At 36.7% G+C, this 19,083-nt stretch overlaps 1 protein-coding gene across 3 annotated transcripts in view; it reads right to left on the reverse strand.

Moving 5' to 3' along the window:
* Positions 1-1,088: 1,088 nt before the first annotated feature.
* Positions 1,089-19,083, reverse strand: part of LOC116570055 (dnaJ homolog subfamily C member 25) — a 28,107-nt gene continuing 10,112 nt past the window's right edge. The window contains exons 2-4 of one of the 3 annotated variants that reach the window (XM_032306584.1): positions 6,559-6,711; positions 4,435-4,905; positions 1,089-2,293 (exon numbers count right to left, since the gene is read on the reverse strand). In XM_032306584.1, coding sequence (XP_032162475.1) covers positions 2,171-2,293; positions 4,435-4,905; positions 6,559-6,711 — 747 coding nt within the window. In that variant the 3' untranslated portion in view covers positions 1,089-2,170. The remainder of the gene's footprint in view (positions 2,294-4,434; positions 4,906-6,558; positions 6,712-19,083) is intronic. The other 2 variants (XM_032306585.1, XM_032306586.1) reach the window with 2 other exon arrangements.

The following is a 19,083-nucleotide window of genomic DNA, read 5'->3' on the forward strand; positions in this document are numbered from 1 at the left end:
GATACCCTTAAAAAAGAAGCACAAGAAAAAATATCTATCTAGTGAGGTTGTAGGATCCTCTATTCAGGATTCTTCTCCGGAATGGTTCTAAAATTGAGAAGCTTTTGGTTTTTTGGTGGGGGGGATGGGCAGAATATGAATAAAAATTATTCATTGTACTTGAATGACACTTGCAACTAATGGCTCTTCCTTCACTCTAGGATTTTGAAGCATATTTTGTTGAGGGAAGAAAAGACAAGCATCAAAGTCCTCCTGTTAAGGAGAGTCCATTTATCTAAATTACCCTTATTCCTAAAGAACAACCAAACTTTTACCAAGTGAGAAGGCTGCTGGGGGTGATTTCAGAAATGAGGCTTCTATAAAGCCAGGGAAAAATACAACAATCTAGCAGATATGCAAAATAATTTCCAACACACATTGTTTGAATCAGCCAACCTTTATGAATGCTACATACCCAGTCCTTTTATTATTCCTTATTACTGGGTGTAAAAAGAAAACTCAGAATACCAGAAGTTTGAAATTTTAACAGAGGGGCAAGTGCCTTAGAAAAATGTAACTATTTCAGAATTTTATAACAGCAAAGGGGTCCTACTGATAATCTAGTTGAAGTTCTTCCCCAAATTTCTATCTATTAAGGTAACTGAGGTCCTCACTCACAAACTAAATGACTCACAGGGTCAAAACTCTTCCCTCCTGGGGGCACCTGGGTGGCTCAGTGGGTTAAAGCCTCTGCCTTCGGCTCGGATCGTGGTCCCAGGGTTCTGGGATCGAGCCCCGCATCGGGCTCTCTGTTCGGCGGGGAGCCTGCTTCCTCCTTTCTCTCTCTCTCTCTCTCTCTGCCTGCCTCTCTGCCTACTTGTGATCTCTGTCTGTCAAATAAATAAATAAAATATTAAAAACAAAAACAAAAAAAAACTCTTCCCTCCTGCCTTTTTGTATATATCACATATTTGGGCTTAGCTCCTGAAAACACTAGTTTATTTTAGCTAGAAACAGTCTGTGTATCTTATCTACTTCAATCTTTTAAAGCTATATAATACAAAAGCAATTATGTTAATCCTTAAAATGTCATACCAACAAACTTGTGATATATTGCAACCATTTTATTAATATGAAGCAATGAGATAAATCCTTTAACAGGAGTACTGATTCACTATCATGATTGTGTATCAATACCATGATGCAGTATCATACTTGTTTCAGTCAATTTATGTGTCAATTACTTTCACTTCCACATGTATAAAACAGAGATTTCACTGTTTGAAAGAATAGCACACAACCATGCACCTCCTCTTTCTGGTTTAAATGCATGTAAATACACTCATGTACACTGGATTTTTCATGACTCAAGGACTTAATAATACATGAACAACTTTTCAGTACACTATTTCTGCTCTCTTTTTCTTTTTTTTTTTTTAACTGAAGGGGTTCGGGAAAGCAATACTGTGGTACAAAAGACCTTTTTAAGGTTTCTTCTGGAAAAAATGTTCGAGAATACAGTTATAGTCCTATAATGACTGTAATCAAGATCATCCTACAAGGACATGAAGGTTGATTCACTCTCCTGGAGAGTTTCTGATCTTATTAAGAATATTATGACGGGGAAAAATAATATAAGCACATTCTGGCAGAAGACTCTCCTAGAGAGATATTTTGAACATATTTCAATCCTAGAATGACTATAATGAGATGACATGACAGTTGAAATCATTTTGCCAAAGAAGTCCGTGTCTAAAGACACAATGTAATTAGAATTTTTTATGTTTTGTGAAAATATTAGAGGCCATGGAAGCAGAAAAATGTAGCACTGTAACAAAGAATAAGGAAACACTTGTAAAGAATAAACAACACGTGAAAATTTTAAATGGTATCTAATAAATTTTCATGTCAAATCTTTTAACTAAACATATAAAAATTTTAAATGGCAACAAGTAAATCTTCATGTCAGATCATTTAACAAAATCCACAAATAGATTATAAAAATTGAACAATCATAATAAATGTCTTATGTATAAAGTTTTAAGGGAAAATTTAAATTTCTACATTATTCTGTTTAATCAAATATTTGAGGAATTTTAAGTACTGCTGAGGAGCAGTTGATACATTTCTAAAATAATTCAGTTATGAAAATATCACAAGTAAGGTTTGGCACAGTAGCACTGCAGCATCCTCAATCATCCACAAACGTTAACCGCCCGGGCCCTTCATTCTTCATCCATCTCCTGTATCTCTTCCATCTGGGGTCATTTGCCAATTTTTTCTTTAGTTCTTCCTCTTGTTCTTGTTTATAAACCTGTACATATAAATAACACTAAATGACTTTACTACCCAAAGGGAAACATTTGTCATCATCTTATGGCATATTTACATTTTTCAAATATAACTTTAGGTAAACGTTTCCTACGAATGTACTGACTTGTCTTCTGAAGACCATGCATCTAAAAATACTAAGCAGTTAAGCACCTTAACATTCGGTGTTCAATTTAAAAAAAAAAAAAAAAAGACAAGAGCTTAGTAATTTTTGTCACTGATTTCTGTAACCTAAGAATATATTCCTTTCCTCATTGACATCATACATCAGCTGAGTTTAATCATTTTCTCTCTACAACTAATGCTCAATCTTAAAGAATCACACTTTATTTCTTTAATACGGTGCTCTGAAAAAAAAAATTTTTTTAAAGATTTTATTCATTTATTTGACAGACAGAGATCACAAGTAGGCAGAGAGTTAGGCAGAGAGAGAGGAAGGGAAGCAGGCTCCCCGCTGAGCAGAGAGCCCGATTTGGGACTCGATCTCAGGACCCCAGGTTCATGACCTGAGTCAAAGGCTTTAACCCACTGAGCCACCCAGTGCCTTGTGCTCTGAAATTGATGACTTTCAGTATTTGTTGATCCTAACCAAGGAATAAAATGACCTTATGTATACAACTGTCTCCAAATTCAAAGATAATTACTGGTTTTTCAAAATATTTTATTAAGGTTCCCAAAAAGGGTTAACAAACCACACAGGTTAAGGACAAAGAAAATCTTCATTTCTGTAACTTTTGTGGAAGTCAGATGAAACTAAATGGACAAGTTTTCATAACCAGTTTCATCAAATTTTAGAAAGAAATGACTTTACTTCCAAATTTTGGGAAGTAATGACTAAGATCACCTCATAGAATAATATGATAATTCAGGATAGTACTCCATGAAAGATCCAGTTTTGTGAACTGGGCTGCTTACCCTACTTAAGAGAAAACTTTTCAAGTACTTTAGGAGCAAAGTAGTATGGTACCTTCCATTTTTACATTAATTACAAGCAGGCTAACTATATCTACCTGCCAAAACATTCTGGCAATTCATAGTAAGTTACTTAAATATAATTCCAACTGGTACTCTACTTTCAGTAAAACCTATTTAGGATGCCACATATAAAAAGGAATGTCTATGAAACTAAAAACACAAATATATTCAGATTTCTTAAGAAGATTTTACTATACTGTATTCTTTTTATTTTTTAATATCTTTTAAAAATTAACATATGTATTATTTGTTTCAGGGGTACAGGTCTGTAATTCATCAGTCTTACACAATTCACAGCACTCACCGTAGCACATACCCTCCCTATAGTTTGTTTTGTTTTTTAAATAAACTCTACCCTGATGTGAGGTTCAAACTAATGACCTTGAGATCAAGAGTCACATGCTTTACAGACTGAGCCAGCCAGGTGCCTCATCACTGTGCTTTATTCTTATCTTTAATATATTAGCCAATTAATTCTGCCTAAAACCTAAAATAATATCATTATGATGAGATAAATAGTTCCTTTAAGACTTCAGCTAAGCAGCTGATCACCTCAAGGTAACTGGTATAGCTGACAATTATAGAATATAACATTTATTAAGCTGCCCAAACTTTAGAGGCATTTTTAAGAAAATAAAACTAACCTTTCATACATAAGTTAGTTATTACACAGAAGCATCTGTGCTCTGTTTTGAAATGAAGTTATTTCAACATTTCCATGTCCTCCTCCCTCCCTTATTCCCATGTTTGCTTTGTTTTTTAATCCCTGTAGCTAAGTTTATATGACTGAAAGAAAATGTGGGAAAGAACAAATTTTAATTAGAGCAATTAATAGAAAGTTGTTGTGACATGCTTGCAATCATACATTATTATCCCACTGCTGTTTAACATAACAAATTAGACCATCATTAAGATTTTTAGCATGAGTCAGTTAAAATATTGGAAGTTCATCTTTTAAGACAAATTACAGGTTAAAAACTTACTTTCCACTACCAAATATAGTCACACTTTCAATAAAAATAAGACCTTTATTCATAATTTTAAATCTTGGATTTCAGAAACGAGTGCATTTCTATAATCCCTTCTCCTACACCAAATTTTAATTTCATAAGTAAGATGACACAAAAACTCCAGCAAATAATTACTCACCTCATAATTCTCCTTTATCCAGAGCTCTCGTTTAAGAAAAGTTTCTTTCTGATGATCTTCTAGACTATCAAACTGAGATTTCGACATCTTCATGGATTTCCGTATGATATATAGTCTTTCTTCTTCTCCATATTCTTTACCTTTGATGTTAAAATTATAGATCCACCGACAATACCAGACTATATATGAGCACAGGTGAAAAGGTGCTAAGAGAATTTGAAACAGGAGGAGATCACATATCTGGGGTTTCTGATAGCCTCCCTTTATATCTATTTTACTTTTTATAATGTTTTTTATGATATTCTCCTCCTCGTCACGAATTTCCTCTTTGGACTTTTTGTTTCTGCCCTTCTCTTTGGCTTTTCTGAGTAACCCCTGCTGCTTGGCAATCTCCATGGCTTGGATACGATATTTGGGCACTGTGGCTAGGTAGCTGATTGCCTTGTCGTAGCTGTTCCACCAGCTGAAAAACTGAAATATTTAACAAAGAAAAATAGGTCATTTTTACTATCAAAGTGCACCCTGGTGAACACCATCCCCCCTACCCAAAGCAATTCTGATTAAAAACAGGGACCTCAAGGGGTGCCTGGTTGGTTCAGTCAGTACAGCATACAACTCTTGATCTTGGGGTCATGATTTTAAGCCCCACATTCAGCATAGAGCTTACTTAATTAAAAAAAAATAGGGACCTCAATCTTCTTTCTCTGTAAGTAAAAGATAAACCTGAATAATGCCCACCCACATGTACATGGGACCTGAAGCTGGATAAATCAGGTAAGCCCTAACCTAGGCCAAAAGCCATTAATTCAGAAAGGAGATACCCAAGATTAGGTGATGAATCAATAGAATCATATCACATCTATGACTTCAAATCTACCATTTGGCTTTCCCTAGATCACCATTAAGAAATCTTTCTTTTGTTTTTAAGACTGGGGGAAGAGTTACATGGCAAAACTTGCCAGTGAGGAACTTGTTTAAAAGAAGAAAAATCACAGGCTATAGACTAAGGCAACTATATTTATTCCCATCTCTTCCCTAAACCATCTCAATATATACAGTTAATGCTCATCATATTCTGAAGTAAAGGATTCTAACATGTTTGAACTCTTATTTGACTGGAAAACACATAACTTATTTGATAAATATACATAAAGGGTTTCACTAATTGTCAGGAAACGTCCTATTCTTCAATTTCCACATTTCATTTGCTGTTTTACTGAAAGAATATTGCAGTTATACCAATAATATCTTGAAATATTATAGTAGCACTCTATTAGGACTAGGGGGAAAAATGTTACCAGGGTATTATATCTAAAACAGAAAGGTAAAATCATCCCTGCTTCCCCTTTGAAAGGAAAGTATTCCTGCAAAAGCAGATATATTTAAAATGCACAACCTTAGTATTCAATAGTAATTCTTTTTGTCATATAAAGTGAATCCTATTTCTGGGAATTAAACTAGAGAAGCATTTTTCAGACTAGCAAATTGATTCATTCTAGTCACCTGACATGTTCTTTTCCTCTAAAATAAGACATGATAGCTGTGGTTAATTTAACAGTAGGAAAAACTCATTTCAAGCTGAAGTTAAATTTTTGCGACATTTAAAACAACATCAAAGATTACTATTTTAATCTATTTCAGTAGTTTCAACCAAAGCAAAACTGCCCTTAGCAGGCAGTGGAAATGCAAGGGACATTTTTGGTTGTTACAGTGATGGCAAGCACTTCCTGGCATTTGGTGGATAGGGGCCAAGACTTGTCAGGTCATATTAAGAAATTCAGGTTTTTCACAAATATAATGGGCAATCATTGAAAAGTCCTACAAAAGTAATATTATCAGGTTAGGAGGGAAATAATCTAAAAGAAACAATGAGAAAAAGATCTTTGTTGGGTTTTCTTATTATATAATGATGTTATTCATCAATTTCTTGGATTTGCCACTGACAAAGATTCCAATATTAATAAGTTGGTTGAATAAATGATTATTTTTCTAGTCTAAAAAAAAGTAGCCTCAAGTACAGGTAAAATTTTACAAAAAGGTACTTCTAATTCACTTTTAATAACCAGCACTAGGCAACGTGCACTCAAGTACACACATTAGACACACACCTCCATCAATACACACCTGAAACACTGAAATAGCACATACACTGACCAAAATCACAACTCTAACATCCACTTTAGGGGCTAAGCGCCTGCTGTAGTAGTGGTAGTAATGGCTATAGTACTCTTCTGGGTGATCCAGCATGTAGTCATAATCTTTTCGTGTTTCTTCATCCTGTAAAATAACAAGATACCCAATTTCATAGGGTATTTCAGAAAATGGCCATAATTTATAATCTGTTAAGTCAAAAAAAAATTTATAACCATGTACGATTAATCTGAATAAAAGTGAAACTATCAGAATCAAAAAATTCCCTACCACTCTTCAAAAGCACATATTAACTGGTTTCTAGAACTTTCATATTAGGTATAACCATAATAAAAGTAATCTCTCCAAATTCTTAAGTATTGTTAGTCCTCCTGGAAAAAGAAAAACATTTTAATAACTACTAAGCATGCCGTTTTAGCCAGTGTTATGGTGGTAATAAGGATGTTGTGTTCTTGTAACTTCAGAACATGTTGATACCTTCTCTCAATAATTGTTGATAGGGGGGCACCTGGGTGGCTCAGTGGGTTAAGGCCTCTGCCTTTGGCTCAGGTCATGATCCCAGGGTCCTGGGATAGAGCCCCACATCGGGCTCTCTGCTCGGCAGGGAGCCTGCTTCTTCCTCTCTCTGCCTGCCTCTCTGTTTACTTGTGATCTCTGTCTGTCAAGTAAATAAATAAATTAAATCTTTTAAAAAAAATTGTTGATAGGAACAAATGTTTGTCTCTACTACGGATATTCACAATCCTTTTCTAGCCTTGTGTAGAAAGTTTTCTGTTAAAAACAATGATTAAGACAATAAAATGCAGACGAAGCCAGTCTGTGCCTATAAAACTGAATTATGCTCATCTCAAAGAAGCCTTGATGCAATATAATGGTGTTTAACTCTGTGACTTCAAGTGGTATTTTTAGCCTCTCTCAGCCTCACTCTTCCTCATTTGTAAAACAGATGGTATCTGCTCTACTAGTTTTAGTGTTTTAAATATCAAATGGCAACATTATACAAAAAAACATTACAAATACATAACACATATTATAATACTATTATTTTTTTTTAAAGATTTTATTTATTTGACAGACAGAGATCACAGTAGACAGAGAGGCAGGCAGAGAGAGAGAGGGAAGCAGGCTCCCTGCTGAGCAGAAAGCCCGATGCGGGACTCGATCCCAGGACCCTGAGATCATGACCTGAGCCGAAGGCAGTGGCTTAACCCACTGAGCCACCCTGGCGCCCTATAATACTATTATTAACATTGTCACAGCCCAGCTCATAATAAACTAACATATACATACTTCTTAATCATACAAACACATTGAAAAAAAAATCACAGCATTCTGAAATGCTACTCTGAGTGTTCACAAATAAAACACTTCTTAAAACCTTTCATTTTAAATAGGGATAAATGCCAATCTCTTACTGAGCTACATACACTGAAGAACAATTAAATTGGGTTATGATTTGATTTTTTTTTTCTTTGTCACACAGGAAACCTACTTTGTCTTTTTTTTTTTTTAAATAAACTCTACCCCCATGTGGGGCTTGAACTCACAATCCAGAGATTAAGAGTTGCATGTTATAGCCAGCCAACTGAGCCAGCCATGCACCCCCATTTTTTCTTTGTTCAAAAATGTTAGAGTAAAACCACAACAAATTCTTTACTCTTATATAAGGGAGTATACTATAAATCATTAGGAAAATTTAAAAAACCTTTTTTAACCTAGAGGATGTCTTTCTAGGATGAAGTATTCAACATTCATAAAGTTGCAAATACTTAACTAAAGGCATTTCAAAATCTACACTTAGTGCTTTCCTACCACAGACAGAGGCTCTTAGGTCTATTAGGGACCACCTAATCCTCCAACATGCAGTTTCTTAGATTTAAAATAATGACAATGCTAATGACAAAATCTCTTCTGTACCATTAAAATCATATATTTTCTACTAAGAATTCTGAATTTGTGGAGCATTTGGGTGGTGCAGTAGTTAAGCACCTGACTCTTGATTTTGGCTCAGGTCATGATCTAGGCTCCTGAAATCCGAGCCCCATTTCGGGCTCTGCACTCAGCATGGAGTCTGCTTGTCCCTCTTCCTCTGTGTCTTTCCTTGTGCACACGCACTTTCTCTCATAAATAAATAAATAATTTTTTTTTTTTTTTAAAGAATTCTGGAAGCACCTGGGGGCCTCAGTCAGTTAAATGTCTGCCCTGACTCAGGTAAAGATCCTAGAGTCCTAGGATTGAGCCCTGTGTCAGGCTGCCTGCTCAGCAGGGAGCCTGTTTCTCCCTGTCCTTCTGCTCCTCCCCTGCCTTGTATATGCTCTCTCTTTCTCAAATAATTAAAATCCTAAATTTTTTTAAAAATTTTTTAAAGAAATTAAAAAAAAAAAACTCTTGACGGGGCGCCTGGGTGGCTCAGTGGGTTAAGCCGCTGCCTTCGGCTCAGGTCATGATCTCAGGGTCCTGGGATCAAGTCCCGCATCGGGCTCTCTGCTGAGCAGAGAGAGCCCGCTTTCCTCTCTCTCTCTCTCTCTGCCTGCCTCTTTGCCTACTTGTGATCTCTCTCTCTGTCAAATAAATAAATAAAATATTTTAAAAAAAAAAAAAAAAAACCTCTTGGGATGCCTGGGTGGCTCAGTTGGTTAAGCAGCTGCCTTCAGCTCAGGTCCTGATCCCAGCGTCCTGGGATCGAGTCCCACATCAGGCTCCTTGCTCTGCAGGGAGCCTGCTTCTCCCTCTGACTCTGCCTGCCACTCTGTCTGCCTGTGCTCGCTCTCCCTCTCTCTCTCTCTGACAAATAAATAAATAAAATCTTTAAAAAAAAAAAAAAAAAACTCTGAATTTGAATGACAATTCTCTTAGGTTCAGTACCTTCAAAATATTTTTTACCTCTGACTAGAATTTCAAACTAGATAAACTCGTATCTAGTAGAATTAAATATAAATATATTTAAATTCTATTCCATAGCACTATTTAGAGGGTCAGTATGAGAACTGTTCTATAAGGAGGGCTGAGCTCAGGCTGTTATCATTTTCAGATTTACTCCTTGAATGTTCCTTTCTATCAAAAAAGATTTTCTGTGATAACTGCCACACACCTCAATTGTCATTGTATTATTCTTTCTATAAGCAATTATCATACTTTAGAGCTTCTAACCTAAAGAGGGTAAAACTTTATAGGACAGACAGAAACTTTATAGGTCACAGATAGCTCTGAAGACTAAAGCCTACAACTCTTTTTTTTTTTTTAAGATTTTATTTATTTATTTGACAGAGATCACAACTAGGCAGAGAGGCAGGCAGAGAGAAAGGAAGGGAAGCAGGCTTCCTGCTGAGCAGAGAGCCCGATGCGGGGCTCGATCCCAGGACCCCGGGATCATGACCTGAGCTGAAGGCAGAGGCTTTAACCCACTGAGCCACCCAGGCGCCCCTAAAGCCTACTACTCTTGATGTATCTCATTTTGAGTACCTCAAGACATCTTTTAAGAATTTTTCGATTTTTCCCTCCAGTTTTTGCTTTTTGGACTAATTTTATAGAAATGTTCTGCTTTTGGCCTAGAATCTGTGACTTTTAATTCAGCTTCCCAATCTTAGCAGATGACTTTTGAAATGTATTTCTTCAAATACGATTCTTCTCCTTGTTCCAACTAGATTACATGTCGTTTTGAAACCAACTGCCATACTGATGTCAGATTCCAACAGATCTCCAGCATCCTTATCTATATAGAGCCATTTGCCCAACTTGACTGTATTCCTTCTGGTTAAAGTATACAGCAAGATCTTTGAATGTCATTAAAATCTACTATGTGAATGTCACAGATCCAATGATAATATCCTTCCTTCTTTTTTCCCTTATCTTAGTAAAGGTCACAATCCACAGAATGCAGAAATCCCTATTCGAACAGTTCACCCAGATCTTCCACTAGGGTCCCCATCTTCTCCCTGGTCCCTAAATGTGTGACTTACTTTACTGAGTCTTGAGCTCCTCTAAAATAGGATGGTCAACTAACACTTCAACAAACAGCCACTCCAAAATCTGTACCTTGTGTCTGGCGTCTCTCCTGCAACCAGGACCCTCTAATAAGTCCTCAAATTAACTAATTCCCGCAGAAGATTTCAGGATCAAGTCTGACTTCTCTTAGGATGATTTTCTTTTCCATGGTGGGGGGGAGGGTCACCATAAATTTATGATCTTGTTTTTAAAGACAAGAAGAGTTGGCCACCTCCTTGTTACAGCATTAGTTAACCAACATCTTTACTCTTGGGTTTACAGCTTTCTCTCCAGAATGAAGAAAATTATTTTAGGTTGAGACATGGAGAATACACTTTGGAAGGTGTTCCAGGTTGGCACAAATTGGAGAGTTAGTTCTCAATAGTCTAAATCAAAATCCTACTCTCCAGTAACCTACAAAGTTTAGAATCAATCTAGTAAGAACACAAGGATAGAGGAATATTAGCAAAAAAAGACAAGACAAGAGACTGGGACCCCACTGAGAGCTACAGGCACATACTTATTTTAAAACCATTATACTTATTTTTTCTCCTATCCATCTTAAAACTCAGGTAGTCCCACAATTTTTTTCATCTTCAGTGCTGCCCCATGGCTTATTAAGTAAGCTAAAAATTCCCTAGCATCCAACAACACCTCCATAATTAATCCACTCTCACCTAGCAATATCTCATCACTTGCCCCTCTTCTGCCCCACAGCAAACATCAGGTAATTTCTGCAATTTGGTGTGTTCTTACAATACAGCACACTCTTTCATACCTATGTTTTTAAACATATAACTCCCTCTACCTCAAATATCCATCCCTTTCTTCCAGCCTCAAGAGCTTCCATTAATCCTTTAGGACACAAACATTACTGCTTCAGATTTAGACCACTCTTATATTACACATGTGACCTATTTATTATAGCACTTATCACATTGTAATCATCAGGTTTTTTTTCTTTCCTTGAATAAGAACTTCTGGAAGATAGGTAGGGTGACTGACACTTTAATCTCTGTATATCCAAGGCCTACCACAGTGCCTGGCATTCAGTAAATGTCATTTAAAAAATGAGTACAATTTTATAAAAGCTCTCCCTCACTATAAACATCCCTTGAGCCATACAGGTCTTTATCTCACCAGGAAGGCTGGATGGGTGATTATTTCACAAAAACCTTGACTTAACGGAAATGACTGCTAGATTTCACAGCTTATGAAAACATGCTACTGTGGCTAAAATGGCTTAAACCTTAAAACAGTTTAATGTCTTACCTTTCAATAAGGTAGTACTTTTTCTTTCAGCAATTTTGTGGATCTTAAGGTCCCAGGGTCAGGAGATTCCAACTTCTTTCCAAAACCAAAACCTTTATACTTGTTTCTTCCTCCTCTCTGTCCTGAGCCTTGACAAGCAGGGCAAAAAGCTCCTTGTTTCTAATGTCTACAGGAAAAAATGGTGCTTCTGCTGGTGTCCACTCCACTCCCAATCCTTGTGGGCACATGCAGGAGGACTGGAACATAACCACCAATATCTAGATCAAAAGTGAACAAGAGGAAACCCACAAGCAAAGAAAGCACTGAATCCTTCCTTCTCTTAGGAAAATGATCATTCTCCCCCCTCCCCAGAGGCAAAAATATATTACGTTCTTGCCCTTGAAAGAAATAATGAACTGTTTGATCTCAAGATACATAATTGCAATAATTTGATATTGCAGCCACCTTTACAGTAAAAATTTTCAGTTACACAGATAGTAGAAACCATTTTAGGATGTTAAAGGCCAGGAATCAAAAATATATGAAAATATAATATATTTTGTACATTTTTTTAAAATTCTGTAAATTCAATTTAGTTAGCACATACTATATTATTAGTTTCAGGGCAGAATTTAGTGATTCATCAGTTGCATATAATGCCCAGTGCTCATTACAACAAGTGTCCTCCTTAATGCCCATCACCCAGTAACCCCTTACCCCAACCACCTCTCCTCTAGCAACCCTCAGTTTGTTTCCTATCTTTAAGAGTCTCTTATGGGGGGCGCCTGGGTGGCTCAGTGGGTTAAAGCCTCTGCCTTCGGCTCAGGTCATGATCCCAGGGTCCTGGGATCGAGCCCCACATCGGGCCTTCTGCTCCGCAGGGAGCCTGCTTCCTCCTCTCTCTCTGCCTGCCTCTCAGCCTACTTGTGATCTCTGTCTGTCAAATAAATAAATAAAATCTTAAAAAAAAGAGTCTCTTATGGTTTGCCTCCCTCTCTATTTTTATCTTATTTTTCTTTCCCTTCCTCTATGTTCATCTTTGTTTCTTAAATCCCATATATGAGTGAAATCAGAGGTATTTGTCTCTCTGATTTATTTTACTTAACATAATAAGTTCCATCCACATCATTGTAAATGGCACAATTTCATTCTTTTGATGGCTGAGTAATATTCCAGTGGATATATATATATATATATATATATATATATATATATACACACACACACACACACACACACACACACACACACCATATCTTTATCCAGTCATCAGCTGATGGACATGTGGCCTCATTCCATAATTTGGCTATTGTTTATAATGCTGCTATAAATACTGGGGCACATGTGCCCCTTCAAATTACTGTTTGTATCCTTGGATAAATACCTAGTAGTGCAATCACTAGTTGTAGGGTATCTCTATTTTTAACTTGTCACAGAAAACCCATACTGCTTTCCGGAGTGGCTGTACCAGTTTGGATTCCCACTAGCAGTGTAAGAGGGTTCCCCTTTCTCCACATCCTCCCCGTCTTGAGTTGTTAATTTTAGCCATTCTGATAAGTGGGAGGTGGTACACCTCATTGTGGTTTTGATTGGTATTTCCCTGATGCCAAGTGATGTTGAGCATTTTTCATGTGTCTATTGGCCATCTGTATGTGTTCTTTGGAGAAATGTCTGTTCATGTCTTCTGCCTATTTCTTGACTGTATTTTTTGTTCTTTGGGTACTGAGTTCAAAAAGGTCTTTACAGATTTTGAATATTAGCCCTTTATCTGCTAAGTCATTTGCAAATACCTTTTCCCATTCCATAGGTTGCCTTTAGTTTTACTATTTCTTTTGTTGTGCAAAAGCTTTTTATCTTGATGAAGTCCCAGTAGTTCATTTTTTAAGATTTAATTTATTTATTTGACAGAGAGAGACACAGCAAGAGAGGGAACACAAGCAGGGGGAGTGAGAGAGGGAGAAGCAGGCTTCCTGCCAAGCAGGGAGCCCGATGCGGAGCTCGATCCCAGGACCCTGAAATCATGACCTGAGCTGAAGGCAGATGCTTAACGACTGAGCCACCCAGGCATCCCCCACCCCATAGTTCATTTTTGCTTTTGTTTCTCTTGCCTTTGGAGATATGTCTAGTAAGAAGTTGCCATGGCCAAGGTCAGAGAGTTGCTGCTTGCTGGGCAGCAACTCCAAAAAACGCCAAATTTTTAATAGACAGGATTTTGATGGATTCCTGTCTCATATTTAGGTCTTTTATCCCTTTGGAGTTTATTTTTCTGTATGGTGTAAGAAAATGGTCCAGTTTCATTCTTTTACATGTGGCTGTACAATTTTCCCAGCACCACTTGTTAAAGAAACTTTTTTCCATTGGATATTCTTTCCTGCTTTGCTGAAGAATAGTTGACCATAGAGTTGGGGGTTCATTTCTGGGTTCTCTATTCTATTCCATTGATCTATTTTTCTGTTTTTGTGCCAGTACCACATTGTCTTGATGATTTTAGTTTTGTAATATAGCTTGAAGTCCGGAATGTGATGCTATCAGCTTTGGTTTCCTTTTTTCAACATTCCTTTGGCTATTCAGACTCTTTTCTGCTTCCATACAAATTTAGGATTATTTGTTCCAGCTCTGTGAAAAAAGTTGGTTGTATTTTGATAGGGATTGCACTGAATGTATAGATTGCTCTAGGTAGCATAGACATTTTAACAATATTTGTTCTTCTAATCCATGAGTATGGAACATTTTTCTATTTCTTTGTGTCTTCCTCAATTTCTTTCATGAGTGTTCTATAGTTTTCTGAGTACAGATCCTTTGCCCTTTTTGTTAGGTTTATTCCTAGTTATAGTTTTTGGTGCAATTGTAAATGAGACTGACTCCTGATTTCTCTTTCTTTTGTCACATTGTTAGTGTATAGAAACGCAACGGATTTGCCACTTTGCTGAATTCCTGTATGAGGTCTAGCAATTTTGGGGTGGAGTCTTTGGGATTTCCACACAGAGTATCATATCATCTGGGAAAAGTGCAAGTTTGACTTCTTTGCTGATTCAGATGCATTCTATTTCATTTTGTGTCTGATTGCTGAGGCTAGGACTTCTAGTACTATGTTGGACAACAGTAGTGATGGTGGACATATCTGTTGTGTTCCTGACTTTAGGGGGAAAGCCCTCAGTTTTTCCCCATTGAGAACGATATCTGCTGTGTTTTTCATAGATGGCTTTTATGATATTGAGGTATGTACCCTTATCTCTACACTGTGAAGAGTTTTAATCAAGAAAGGATGCTGTGCTTTGTCAAATGCTTTTTCTGCATCTACTGAGAGGATATGGTTTTTGTCCTTTCTTTTATTAATGTAGTGTATCACACTGATTGGTTTGTTGATGGTGAGCCACCCTTGCAGCCCTGGAATAAATCCCACTTGGTTGTGACGAATCATCCTTTTAATGTACTGTTGAATTCTACTGGCTAGTTATCTTGGTGAGAATTTTTGCATCCATGTTCATCAGAGATATTGGTCTGTAATTCTCCTTTTTGGTGGGGTCTTTGTCTAGTTTGGGGATCAAGGTAATACTGGCCTCACTGAAAGAGTTTGGAAGTTTCCTTCCATTTCTGTTTTTTTAAACAGTTTCAGAAGAACTGGTTATTATTTCTTCTTTAAAATGTTTGTAGAATTCCCCTGGGAAGCCGTCTGGCCCTGGACTCTTGTTTGTTAGGAGATTTTTTTATTATTGCTTCAATTTTCTTGGTGGTTATGGTTCTGTTCAGATTTTCTATTTCTTCCTGTTTCAGTTTTGGTAGTTTGTATGTTTCTAGGAATGAACCACTTCTTCCAGATTACCGAATTTGTTGGCATATAATTGCCCTATAATGTGTTTTTTAAAACGGTATTTCTTTGATGTTGGTTGTGATCTCTCCTCTTTCATTCATGATTTTATTTACTTGGGTCCTTCCTTTCTTTTTCTTGATAAGCCTGGCTAGCAGTTTATCAATCTTATTAATTCTTTCAAAGAAAAAGCTCCTAGTTTCACTGATTTGTTCTACAGGTTTTTAAATTTCTGTATCATTGATTTCTGCTCTGATCTTTATTCTTTCTCTTCTCCTGTTGGATTTAGGCTTTATCTGCTGTTTCTGGTGGGGTTTTTTTTGTTGTTGTTGTTGTTTAATTAGAGAGAAAGAGAGAGTACACATGTGAGGGGGGAGGGCAGAGGAAGAGGGAGAGAAGCAGACTCCCTGCTGAGTGGTAAGCCTAATAGCCTAATCTGGGGCTTGATCCCAGGACTCTGGGATCATAACCTGAGCTGAAATCAAGAGTCAGTTATTTAACTGACTGAGCCACTCGGGCACCCTATTTGCTGTTCTTTCTCCAGCTCTTTTAGTGTAATGTTAGGTTGTGTATTTGAGACTTTTCTTGTTTCTTAAGAAAGGCCTGTGTTGCTATATAGTTCCCTCTTAGGACCACCTCTGCTGCATCCCAAAGGTTCTGAACTGTTGTATTTTCACTTTCATTTGCTTCCATGCATTTTTTAAAAATTCTTCTTTAATTTCCTGGTTTACGCAGTCATTCTTTTTTTCTTTTTTTTTTTTTTTAAAGATTCTATTTATTGGGGCGCCTGGGTGGCTCAGTGGGTTAAAGCCTCTGCCTTCGGCTCAGGTCATGATCCCAGTGTCATGGGATAGAGCCCCGCGTCAGGCTCTCTGCTCAGCGGGGAGCCTGCTTCCTCCTCTCTCTCTCTCTACCTGCCTCTCAGCCTATCTCTGTCTGTCAAATAAATAAATAAAATCTTTTAAAAATAAATAAATAAATAAAGATTCTATTTATTTATTTGAGAGACCGACAGAGATAGTAAGAGAGAACATGAGTAGGGAGGAGAGGGAGAAGCAGGCTCCCTACAGGGAGCCTGACACAGGGCTCAATCTCAGGACCTTGGCATCATGATCTGAGCCGAAGGCATATGCATAACCAACTAAGCCATGCCGGCGCCCCCTCCCCACCCACCATTCGTTATTTAGTAGGATGCTCTTTAACCTCCATGTATTTGTGGTCCTTCCAAATTTTTTCTTGTGGTTGACTTCAAGTTTTAAAGCATAGTGGTCTGAGAATTATGCATGGCATAATCTTGGATTTTTTTTGTACTCGTTGAGACCTGATTTGTGGCCCAGCATGTGATCTATTCTGGAAAATGTTCCATATTTACTCGAGAAGAATGTGTATACTGTTGCTTTAGGATGACTATATCTGTTAAATACACCTGGTCCAGTGTATCATTCAAAACTCTTGTTTCCTTGTTGATCTGTTTAACTGATCTATATTTTGCTATGACAGACATTATTATTTTATTATTATATTGTATTATCATCAGTAAGTTTCTTTAATTTTGTTATTAATTGGTTCATATATTTGGCTACTCCCAAGTTAGGGGCATAAATATGTACAATTGTTAATCTTCTTGTTGGATAGACCCTTTTATTATGCTATAGTGCCCTTCTTTATCTCTCAGTATAGTTTTTGGTTTAAACTCTAGTTTGTCTGATATAAGGATGGCTACTCCAGCTTTGTTTTGATATTCACTGGCATGATAAATGGTGCTCCAACCCTTCACTTTCACTCTGGAGGTGTCTTTTGGTCTAAATTGAATGTCTTATAAACAGTGTATCGATGGGTCTTATTTTTTTATCCATTTTAATACCCTGTGTCTTTTGATTGGAGCATTTACTCCATTTACATTATTGAAAGATATGAATTTACTACCACTGTATTACTTGTAAAGTCACTGTTCCTGTACATTCTCTCTGTTTCTTTCTAATCTTTGTTACTTTGGGGGTCTCTCTTCATTCAAAGGATCCCCTATAATAGCTCTTGCAGGGCTGGTTTACTGTTCACAAATTCCTTTAGTTTTTGTTTGTCCTATAAACTCATTAGCTCTCCTTCTAATCTGAATTCTTGCTGGATAAAGTATTCTTGGCTGCTTATTTTTCCCATTTAGCACATTGAGCATATATCATGCCAGTCCTTTCTGGTCTGCCAGGTCTCTGTGGACAGGTCTGTTGCCAGCCTTGTTTCTTCCCTTGCAGATTAAGGGCCTCTTGCCTCAAAATACTTTCAGAATTTTCTCTTTATCTTTGAAATTTGCAGACTTCACTATTATATGTTGAGGTGTTGAACTATTTTTACTGATTTTGAGGGGGGTGGTTCTCTGTGCCTCCTGGTACTTAAATGCCTGTTTCCTTCCCCAGGTTAGGGAAGTTCTCAGCTATAATTTGTTCAAATAAACCTTCTGCCCCTCTCTCCTGCTCTTCATCTTCTGAGACCCTTATTATTTGGATATTATTTCACTTATGGAATCACTGAGTTCTCTAAGTCTCCTTTCAAGATCCAGTAGTTTTCTTTCTTCTTTTCAGCTTATTTTCCACCATTTTATCATCTACATCACTGACTCTTTCTTCTGTCTATTTCATCCTCATTTTTATAGCCTCCATTTGGGACTGCATCTCAGTAATAGCATTTTTATTTTCTGCCTGACTAGATTTTAGTTCTTTTATTTCTACAGTAAGGGGTTCTATAGTGTCTTCTATGCTTTTTTCAAGCCCACTAGGATCGTTATAATAGTTGTTTTAAATTTTAGTTCAGACATCTTACTTATATTCATACTGATTTAATCCCTGGCAGTGAGTACTACCTCCTGTTCTTTCTTTTGGGGGGAATTTCTCAGTCTCATCATTTTGTCCAGAAAAGAATAGAAGAAAGAATGAGAAAAACAACAATAAGAATAACAATAACAACAGGAAAAAAAATGCACACACAAAATAAATCAGAAAAAAACAAAAACAAGAAGAAAAATAAATAAGAAACAAAAAAATAAAACAAAACACTAGATCCTGGGTGTGTTTTGGTCTGCTTGTTAAAGGAAACTAGATCTCAAAATAAGAAAGAAAATTTATATACATACATACACACATACACACAAATATATATATATATATATATACACAAAAAAATAAAATACAAGGAAAAGAAACAAAGAATAAAATATATATATACATATATATAAAAATAGAAATTGAAAAAATAATAACAAGAAAAGGATACTGAAAGACTAAAGAATTAAAAAAAAAAAAAACCACAAATGCTATATATACTATTTTTCCCAAGAGCTGTAGCCATCTATGATCAGTAAATTTGGTGCAAGCCACTTGTTCCTGGTCATCTTCTGGGGGAGGGGCCTATGGCACTGATTCTCAAGTGCCTTGCCCTAGTAGAAATGTGTCTCCCTTGCCAGG

The sequence above is a fragment of the Mustela erminea genome, chromosome 12 (assembly GCF_009829155.1).
Source record: "Mustela erminea isolate mMusErm1 chromosome 12, mMusErm1.Pri, whole genome shotgun sequence".
NCBI classification, from domain to species: Eukaryota; Metazoa; Chordata; class Mammalia; order Carnivora; family Mustelidae; genus Mustela; species Mustela erminea.